The 10,843-nt window shown below is 46.8% G+C and overlaps 1 protein-coding gene across 1 annotated transcript; it reads right to left on the minus strand.

The window, feature by feature from the left end:
* Positions 1-7,873: 7,873 nt before the first annotated feature.
* Positions 7,874-9,921, minus strand: RPRM (reprimo, TP53 dependent G2 arrest mediator homolog). Its single transcript, XM_035130433.2, has one exon. It carries the CDS (start codon positions 9,178-9,180, stop codon positions 8,851-8,853), a length of 330 nt encoding a protein of 109 aa, XP_034986324.1. The 5' UTR covers positions 9,181-9,921; the 3' UTR covers positions 7,874-8,850.
* Between the last annotated feature and the right edge of the window lie 922 nt (positions 9,922-10,843).

Below are 10,843 nucleotides of genomic sequence, written 5' to 3' on the forward strand. Positions count from 1 at the left end.
AATAATGCTGGAATATCCACTTACAGATCTACATAATATTTAATTCACCTGCCAATAATCACTTATCCCAAAGATTGCTGCTGTGATCAGCAAAGTCTAGATGTGCTTTTCTCAGAATAACACACAGTTGACCCGTTGTTAGCACCGTCCCCCTGGTGAACAATACAGTAGTACATTGGTTATCAAATGCTTTGGTACTCAAACAACTTGGAACCCAAACACTGCAAACCTGGAAGTAAGTGTTTCGGTTTGTGAACTTTTCTCAGAAGTCGAACATACTCCGTTTTGAGTGTTACGCTTCTGATTTGAGGGTTACGCTTCCGATTTGAGTGCCACACTTCTGTTTTGAATGCTACTCTTCCGTTTTGAGTGTTATGCTGAGGTCTGTCTGTTTTTCCTATTTATTTTGCATTTTTGTTTTTGTGGCTCTTTTTTGTTTTTGTGACTGTGTGGAACCCAGTTCAGCTACTGACTGATTGATTGATTGTGTGACTGCAGTACATTGTTTATTGCTTTCATTTTATGGATCAATGGTCTCATTAGATAGTAAAATTCATGTTAAATTGCTGTTTTAGGGGTTGTTTTTAAAAGTCTGGAATGGATTAATTCATTCCAGGGGGCACTGTCATACAGTGGTTCCGCTCCTTCCTCCTGGGCCGTGTTCAGAAAGTGGTGGTGGGGGATGAGTGTTCAGACCCCTGGGCTCTCACTTGTGGGGTGCCTCAGGGTTCTGTCCTCTCCCCCATGCTTTTTAACATCTACATGCAGCCGCTGGGAGAGATCATCAGGGAGTTTGTGCTGGGTGTTCATCAGTATGCGGATGATACCCAGCTCTACCTCTCTTTCAAATCAGAACCAGTGAAGGCAGTGAAGGTCCTGTGTGAGTGCCTGGAGGCGGTTGGAGGATGGATGGCGGTTAACAGATTGAGGTAGAATCCCGACAAGACAGAAGTACTGTTTGTGGGGGACAGGAGGCGGGCAGGTGTGGAGGACTCCCCGGTCCTGAATGGGGTAACTGTGCCCCTGAAGGACCAGGTGCGCAGCCTGGAAGTAATTTTGGACTCACAGCTGTCCATGGAGGCGCAGGTCAATTCTGTGTCCAGGGCAGCTGTTTACCAGCTCCATCTGGTACGCAGGCTGAGACCCTATATTAATATTATTATTATCATTTTGCATTACTTTCTATGGGAAAGTGCGCCTTGGTTTTGGAATGCTTTGGTTTTGGAATGGACTTCTGGAACAGATTAAGTTTGAGAACCAAGGTACCACTGTATCTAGAAACAAGGCAGAGTGGAGGGGAGAATAGAGGCATAATCCCACTCCCGCAAGAAATGGAGCTATAGTGGAGCAAAGTGGAAGTAGCCCAGTGAAAAGAGAAGATAGGTCTCCTGCAACTTTAACCCGTGTGTTGAAGAGGGAATTTCAGCTAATGAGTGACCAACTGCACCTACTGAAATTCTCTCTGCTGCACAACTATGCCCCAGGGGTCTGCTTGACATCAAATAGAAACTAAACCTTTACTTTTGCAGCTCCAGCTCTACGGAATCCGTTTCTGATTGAACTTAGACAAGGCTCAGCGTTCTTACTTTTAGGTAGCTATTGCAAAGCAATCTTTTTCAGAGGGCTTTCCGCATGGGTGACTCAGCCATTTTATATTGTATACAGAATTTGTGCAGTTTGACGCTTTTAAGAGCTGTGCGCTTTTTAAAACTTGCTATGTATATATTTATATACTATACTAAATATATCTGGTAGCACAAGGATTTCTGCTTGCACAATTGAACTTCTCCTTGTGCTCCTCTGTTCACAACACATCCCTCCCATATCTTACCCCAAATCTGCTCAGGAAGGTTGAGGGGAAACCTAGAAAACAAAGTTAGAGGGCATGGAGAGGGAGCAGGGAGAGGGAAGGTTACATGGCACTAATGGAAATCCTTATGCTAGCAAATCTGTTCTGCCAGATATTGTAGACCATTTTGGAAACATTTGTTGGGAAGTGGTTTCCAAATCTTTAAATAAGTTAAAATAACACAAATAAGTGTGAACATCCAGAGCAGGCATCTAAAAAAATTGTGCAATGAGTGAAAGAGTCTGCCTGCATCAGAAGTGTTGGCAGGCTGCGGAGATTTTGTATTTTATTTTATAGAAATACTTAAAAAAAACCAAATACATAAATGCAGGGGGCAGATTGGGCATGCTGCATTTGTATTCAATGCTATGGAAATTGCCACTAACCAGGTTTTTAAACAAACAGGAGGCCGAAGTGGAAAAACACAAGAATGTATTAGTGTGGCAGTGTGACCACATCTGTATTCTCTGTAATGATGACTGAAGGGGCTTCTAGACTGTCACAATTTTCAGGTGGGATTCAATCACATACTGGTTGCAGTTAAATTTTATTTGGAGCTCTTATGCAGCAAACCAGCTTCTCCTCCCACCCCAAAGAAAACACACCCCAGGCTTTGTGATAGGGAATGTGAGGCAGAAATGAGTCAGGAAGTGTTGGTTAACATTTGCTTGATCCAACATCGTCAGCCCTCCCCACAAACAAATCTGAATGAATGCTCAATAAATAGCCAGCATTTTTTTCCCTACCTGCAAACTTTGTGCACACAGATCAGAATGAAAGCTTCATAAACAGGTCATCTGAAGGTGGCACGAGCACAGCATCTTGGACCAATTGTAGTTTCTGAGTAGAAACTGTAGTCTTTAGAGGCAGGCCTCTGTTGAGCACATTGCAGTATTTCAGTTGCGATTCAAGGCACGACTCATGCTGGCCAATCTGCAGTATTCTGAGCACATCATCTTAATTGGCTCTTACGTCTAACTTTTTGCATCCCCCTCCCCAATAGCAAATTAGTCTGCCTTTCTAGTTCATGTCTACTTGCTAAAAAGCTGGTTTTTGTTAAACATCAGAATCCTTGGTGCACTGGAGAACAAGGTCACTGTTATGTGTTTGCTGAACTGGTTTAAACCAATACAGTACTGTACGTTACAAAATCGGTCTATTGTAAATTGCTTTCAGTAGGTTGACAGCACTAAAAACAACAGCTGAACACTTAGGCATGGTGTAATGCTTGTCTCTGATCAAGGGCCTTCAGGTGGCCCGGCATGCTGTTTCAAAAGAACAACTGAACACTGTTATTGCCTGTTCTCTATTAGTCTTTACAACGGCAACCTTTAGCATTGTCTTGCTCAAGGATTCAGCACATACATTTTCAGCCACTTGGCTCTTAGAAAAATCAACGGGAAAATCGTTCATTCTTTTTTCTTGCTTCTTTTTTCAACCCCTTTGGTTTTACTTACCTGCACTGCCTGCAATTCTTAACAATGCTTTATGCCTCTCTCTTAGCTGTAAATGAAGAGCCATTTCTTCCTTCTGATAGCAAACGAGAGCCAGTGCGGCACAGTGGTTAGAAAGTCACAACACTGGGACCTGGGAGACCAGGGTTCAAATTCCCCTTTGGCCATAAAGCTCCCTGGGTGACCTTGGGCCAGTCACTGCCTCTCAGCCTAACCTACCTCACAGGGTTGTTGTGGGGATTGAAAGTGGGGGGAGAAAGCCGTGTATGCCACATTGAGCTCCTTAGAGGAAAACGTAGAATATAAACACAATGAACGAACGAACGAACGAACGAACTCAGATAGTGACAAAATTGTAGGCCAAGCAGAGCCACTAAGAAAGGAAGTATTAACATACTCTGGAGAACCTTGAGGTCTGTAGCAGTTAAATAAATGAACAACACCTAAAGAGGTCAACCCACCCCCACCCCCCGAGGCCGCAAAAAAAAAAGTAGACCAAAGGAGAACTGAGCATGCTCGGTAGTCCAGAAAGTTTAGTGGCAGTTGGAGAGGAAAAGGGGATCTGAGGGAGGGAAGAGTGGAATGCCTTACTTGAAGGGATTGGTTGGCTGGATCCCTGGATAGGAAGCAGAGGGTACACTGCAACAATTAGTTGCAGCTCTCACTGGTCTTTAATAATGGGAAATCCATGCTTATGTCAATCAAGATCTAGGGCTGTTATCTTGTCCTCTGTCTTCTTATCTATAGTACAGGAGTAATAACGTAGGTAAAGATGGCCACAGTGATATGTGTGGAATGATTTGGAGACTTGAAGTGCTGTTTGAACTATTATTGCTTTTCAGACAGGCAAGAGGACCCAATTTGTTAGACAGTGTTCCTATAGGATATTAGTTCAAGAAAATCAGCGTAGTTTAAACTACCGGTACATTCATCTCATTTTCACTTCCCCTGAGAATTCTGCACTTTGCTTTGGGCTTAATTTATGTGTCTACCAGAATGTTAACTGGAACTGGTAGTTCAGAAACATCTGACTCCAATATTATACCATCTGAACTAGGCACCGATTTGCTTCTGGGCTCAGTTCAAAGTGCTGATTTTGGCCTTTTAAAATCCAAAATTAGGGATGTGGGGGGACCTGTAGACCACAAAACACACAATCTCTTATGACTGGGCAGAGTGGCTGGGGCTGATGGATATTGGAATCAAATGATATCCAAAGGGCAACATGCTCTCATTCTTGGTCCTAAATTACCTGGGACCAGAGGGGTGAATTCAATGTACCTGTTTGGCTAGCATAAGCTTGTATAAGGACTCCTGCTAGCACAATAGGGCTTTTCCCCTCTCCCTGCCACCATGCCTGCTCCAAATCCTCCTGGAAGGGTCAGGAGATAGCCTCCCCCCAAAAACCAAAGCATTGGGGGGGGGGAGAAGAGAAGAGAGATGATTCTGTTGGGCAAGCAAAAGTGCTTGCACTGATGGAATGATCTCCTTAAGCACTGTGTTGAATTCCAATCCATGATTATCTACAAATCACCCCCAAGTAAATAAACCTGTCTGATCTTCATCTCCCGAGACCCCGATCTGCCTCTGGCCCCACCAGAGTAAGAAATATGTCAGGTGGACATGAGGAACAGAGCCATTTCTGCTGTAAAAAGGTAAAGGTAAACCCCTGACCATTAGGTCCAGTCGTGACCGACTCTGGGGTTGCGCGCTCATCTCGCATTATTGGCCGAGGGAGCCAGCGTATAGCTTCCAGGTCATGTGGCCAGCATGACAAAGCCACTTCTGCAAACCAGAGCAGCACACGGAAACGCCGTTTACCTTCCCACTGTAGCGGTACCTATTTATCTACTTGCATTTTGACGTGCTTTCGAACTGCTAGGTTGGCAGAAGCTGGGACCAAGCAACAGGAGCTCACCCTGGCCCAGGGATTCGAACCGCCGACCTTCTGATCAGCAAGCCCTAGGCTCAGTGGTTTAACCCACAGAGCCACCTGGGTCCCTGGGTTCTGCTGTAGTGCCAAGTAAATAGGATATCCTGCCAGAGGAGGCTTGCCTGGTGTGATCCCTGTTCGTCTTTCGGCTGGCAGTTAAGAACCTAGTACCTCTTTTTAGCATTGCCTTTTGATTTTTTTTTACCGCTGCCATTTTTACTCTGTTTTGCATTACACTGTAACTTTACTGCCGTTTGTTAATGTCTGAATCTTTATTGAAAGTCAGCCACTTTCATGATTTGATGTTGTTTAGTTGTTTAGTCATGTCCGACTCTTCATGTCCCTGTGGACCAGAGCACACCAGGCACTCTTGTCTTCCACTGCCTCCCGCAGTTTGGTCAAACTCATGTTCGTAGCTTCGAGAACACTGTCCAACCATCTCATCATTTCATGATAGCAAGCCGTATTTATTTACTTTAAACTGTGGCAAATAAATACATTTTAGGCTTTGTTCAACCGTGGAGCCTGTCAGTTAATACTGAAGAAGATACCTCTGTGTTTAGTGTTATTCCCTTCCATCACTGTGTTGGAGATAATCCTTACACATTTGAGACTTGGTCACTCAGTACAGCTTCCTTAGATATCACATAGGCCTTGGCAACTTCCTCTCTGACCAAGCCGAGCCTTTGTTTCTTATGTGAATATCACTAGCAGAGACGGGAAAGGCTGGCGAATCAGGCAAGGCTGGTCTAGACTAAGACAAGCAGCAGTTGATAAAAGTTGCCAGAAATGGGTGTTTCAGATTTGAGAACTTGCTTTCCAAACCATAACCATGTTCTCTTGACAAAGCTTCCTATGCATCTGAGAAGAAGATATTGCTGTTCAGTTCAAAGTGGTGTCTCTAAACATCAAGATTTGTGGCTTAAAAATAAAGGCATAGATCTGATGTACCTCTTCCTGCCTGAATGCATGAAACTAGTTGTGACCTAGGCTTGAAGACCAAGGGAGCTAAAAGAACAGACTCCTCCTACTCAGCCCTTATTGTATCACATCCTGGGAAATGTCTCTCTGAGTCCCCTTTTCTGCATCACCTCTGCTTGGTTTCCCCCACTGCAATAGTTTTTCCTGTGCGATCTTGTTCCCTTTTATGTTCAGGCTTCTGTGCTACATTCCCACCCACCCCTCCCCTGTTTCCTGTGTCTTATGTGCAGAATGTACACATAACAGCTCTCTTCCAAGGCCACATACAGTACGTAGGCAGCCTGAATGGGGTCAACTGTACAATTCCAATCTTTAAAATCTGTCCCTCTTCTCCCCCCTCCCCCGGACGACCCTTCCATGGACACAGCAACCGAGCAACTTTTAAAAAACTAAACTGTGTCATGTGTTTTGCTTCTTGTTTTACAATAGCACACAACCTTCTGCTCTTGCCATGGGAAGAAAACAATGCAAAACGACAAGGGGGTGGGAGGGTTAAAATAAATAGTGGGGAGGTTAGGTGATTTTGTTTCCACTAAACTATTTCTGACTCCTTTCAATTAGCCTTATTGAACTATCCATTTTGTCTTGATGGGAGGTTATATATTACAAGTATTAAAATGAATGGCGAGAATAGGGCTAGGAGTGTCTTGAAATATATCGGGCAGGGCAACTTGTAAGACCTATATTATTCCCTATATTGGGTGCAAGAAGAGTCGTCCCCCCCCCCCATGTGACCTACCTTTGCACAATGAACCTCTATGTAATTAAGCAGCTGTCAATCCTCCTAACACCACTGTGTTTAAGGAACCTACAGGCGCATGTAGCTGGAAGCTTGAGTCTCTATAGGAAGTTCTGCTAAGAGAAAAGATCTCACCTTCCTTTGTTTCCTCTTCATGCAGTTTTAGGATGCAAATATAAGGAAGAACAGAGCTTGAACTGCCAGGCAGCCCAGGGCTTGTTGCAAATTGCTGGCTCAATCAACTGGCCAGGCACAGATTCAGTCGATGCATCTTTCTCATCAGTTTCCTGACTATAAATAATTGCACGAGGAGAAAAAATCACTACCCTTCACCTTTCATTAGTAGCAGCACATGTTTCCCCAGCTGGATCATTTCCATGACAGCTGCTTTATCTTCCTGCAGATCTTTCCCTTTGAATCCATGCTTGATGAAAAGCAATCTTGGGTGGGTGAGAGGGAGGGAAAATACTCCCTGTGCCTTTAACTTGCTTGGTTATAGTGCCACCATCTCAATCTCAACTTTTTTCTTTCTGTAGGCAAATTCACACCCTTTTATATCCTTTTCAATTGCTTTCAATGTTATTGTTTTATTTTTAAAGGTATTGTTTTATCACTGCTGTGTTTGATGACCTGGGCTCCTTTGGGAGCAAAGCTGTGATATAAATGCAATGAATTAATTATTATAATAACGTTCCAAAAACTCCTAAACACATTGGTGTCCTGTAGTTCTTATCTGCCAGGGTTCTCTAAAACTCTTTAAATGCTTTCCCTCCCAATTGCTTTGTCTTTCTCAACTTTATCTGCTGGAGAAATCCTCATTACATGCTCCCCCTTGTCCGCCCAGATGCTCATCACCGCTTGCCCAAAGAGCAAGAGGAATTTCAATGTGAAAGAGCTGCACTGGGAGACTCTGGAGAGAAGTTTTTGGCAGATTTTATTACAGCAAATTAAATAAGAAAAGAAGAAGAAGACGACCATCAGAGCTGTGTAAACCAATGCAATTTATAAAGCCACAGGTGCAGCAACCAAGCATGCTGACTTTAGCAGCAGACAAGCATCAAGAAACGAGAGGTACAAAATACAAAGTGGACTCCGACTAAATACAATCTTTTAAAAAAAGAAAAGAAAAGGAAGGAAGGAAGGATAGGGAGCTACAGTAGAAAGGAGATGAGGCAAGAAACTGTTCCATTCACACATCAGCACTGGGAAGTGTGTTACAGACAACATGCTGCAAAGTGGCTCTAGGGCACCCTCCACACACACACACACACACACACACACAAAAAAAGCACAACCTGACTGCCCACCCCAATGGATGGTGTCCCTGCTCTCCTCCCTCCAACCTCTGAAGGCAAACGTCTCGCAGGAGAGCTGACCGATTTTACATTCAAAGTTGCGATCTGTCCCCATTCCCTACCCCCTCCCCACAAAACAAAAAGCAGCGAAGTTGGGAATGTATCGTCTGTGTGCATTGACACGGCATATTTACAGGACACCGACATCAAATTGGAAGGCTTCACGGCTTCATCACACAACCCCCGCGCCCCATCTCTCCCTCTCTCTCTTATCAACCCCTCTCCCAGAGCCATGACGAGGCCGGGGACGCCGAAGAGAAGAAACTGGAGCGCGTGTCACGCCTTTGCCTTTGTAAACAGTTCCAGCGCTTCGCTTCCTGCGGAGTTCAGCACAGTTCGGCAGCGGCTCCCTCTTGCGAAGTTTGCCCGGTCCTCTGGGTGCCCCTGACGGAGGGGGAAAGGGAGAGGGAGTTTCCCCATCTCAACTCAAGATATAGCCGAGAGAGGAGTTTCCGACGAAGGCACCAACATGGTCCGCACCGTCGAAGTCCTGGCGTGGCTAAGCGGGCTCCGCGGGGCTTCGGAGGGTGTGGGGGAGGTCAGTAGGGCCCCACCACCACCGCCTCCACCTCTTTGGAAGGCCGCCTGTCCTTCACCAGAAAGTTGATCATGCCTTCGGACTTGATGAGCAGGTTGCAGCCCAGGAAGAAGATGCCGAAAACGACAGTGAGCGAGAGGACGCACATGACGGCGATCTGGACCACGCGCATGATGTACAAGCTCCTCTCGTCCGGCGCGGTCACAACGAAGCCGTCGTCGGTCACCACCGACCGGGGCGTGAAGGAGCGCAGCACCCTCTCCAGAGAGTCACTGCTGTTGGCAAGGAAGAGCCCCACCACGTCCGTCTGGTTCCCCAGCGAGGCGTTCATGACCCCGGCGGGAGGAAGAGGAAGGGGCTGTGGGCCCTGGCGTCGGAAGACGTGCGTGGAAGGAACAGCTACCCCGGCGACAAGGAACCAGCCCAGAGAGCCTCATGCGGCAGAGGCGGCGGACCAGGTGCCCGGGGAGGTCTTGGGTAAGTGGCGGTAGCAGTAGCCGCGAGTTCCGGCAGGGCTGGACGTCCCAGGCAGGAATCCACGTCGGATCCGCTTCTTCCCTCTGCTTTCTCCGCTCTCCAGCTAGGACTATTGCGCCCGGAGGAGTCGAACTGGTCTGGCTGGCTGCAAATCGCCGCGGGAAGGTGGCGTGGGCAGAGAGAGGCGTCAGCGGCTGCTCCTCCCGGGGAAAGGGCGCCCCAGATCGGCTCGCCAAGGAAGCTGCAGCGAGAACCTCGAGGGCGCCTCGCCACTTCTTGGAAAGGAAAACGCCGAGGGGAGCGAGCGAGAGCAGGTCGGATCCTCGGCAAGAGCGCGGCGTCGAGAGCGAGCGGACAAGCAGAAAGGGAGAAGTGACCCGCTCTGCGCCTCCGAGCGGCTCTTTTGGCGCAGCGCGCGGCGGCAGCGCACAAGCGCCCACCTCCTCTTGTCAGCGGACTCTAGGTTCGGCCTCACGGCATGGCTCACGGGGCGGGGCCCACGGACATCAACTCCCCTCCCCTCCTGGGAAGGCGCTGTGAACTAGGCAAGGCGAAGCCGCGGGATCCTGCCTTCCTTATTGCGCCTCGCCGCTTCTCCCGGCTGTTTGAGAGTTTCCATTGGTTTTCTTGTTAAACTTTAACGCACTTGGAAGCGCCCTGGGAACGCTTTTGTGACTCAGAAAATAAATGTACTGTAGATCAAAATGTACCAGAAAGAATGCTCGATAGTGCACCTGCTTATAGCAGCTGGAATGACCAGCGCAGTTTTGGAAAAACGAACTGATAAGCTGAAAGGCCTTAGGGACCAAAGACAAAAGGACGATTTCTGACTTGGTTTCATGTGTAAGCAAGGAGGAACATAGCCCAGGACCCCCAACCCCACCCCCCCACCCCCGCTTCGACCCACGAATGAATATGGCTAATGCAGTGACTCAGGGCACTTGAATACTTTCATTACTTTCACTTGATATATTACGGTCCATGTTTTGTATACAGATACTTCCAGACGCCACCTTCCAGGCATTCACACACCTGTGGTTTATTTATTTCGATTTTATGTCCGTTTTTGTTCTACAGTTACCTACAATTGTATATGGACTATGTATATTGTCATCGGATCCTGTTTGATAACACTAGAATTTTGTACAACCATTTTTTGGTGAAAATTAATAACAATATTTTAAAGCTTTATGTGGATTTTGATTCCTCGCTAGTTTACTCTTAGGAGTGCCTTGCACGGGAGTGGAGGAAATACATTTTCATCACTGCTGGGGCATAGGCAATCCATTGCCTCTTTACCCGGAAGCAGGCAGTGGTGTTGCCAGGGCAGAAGGGCAGGGCAGCAGCAGGGGCCCCCAACACAGCACAGTTGGCTTACAATCATAGAATTGTAGAGTTGGAAGGGATCCTGAGGATCATCTAGTCTAGCCCAAGTCCCTGCAGTGCAAGGATATGCAGCTGCCCCATACAGGGATCCAAACTGCAACCCTGGCATCGTTAGCACCAAGCTCCAATCA

The sequence above is a fragment of the Zootoca vivipara genome, chromosome 1, assembly GCF_963506605.1.
Source record: "Zootoca vivipara chromosome 1, rZooViv1.1, whole genome shotgun sequence".
NCBI lineage: Eukaryota > Metazoa > Chordata > Lepidosauria > Squamata > Lacertidae > Zootoca > Zootoca vivipara.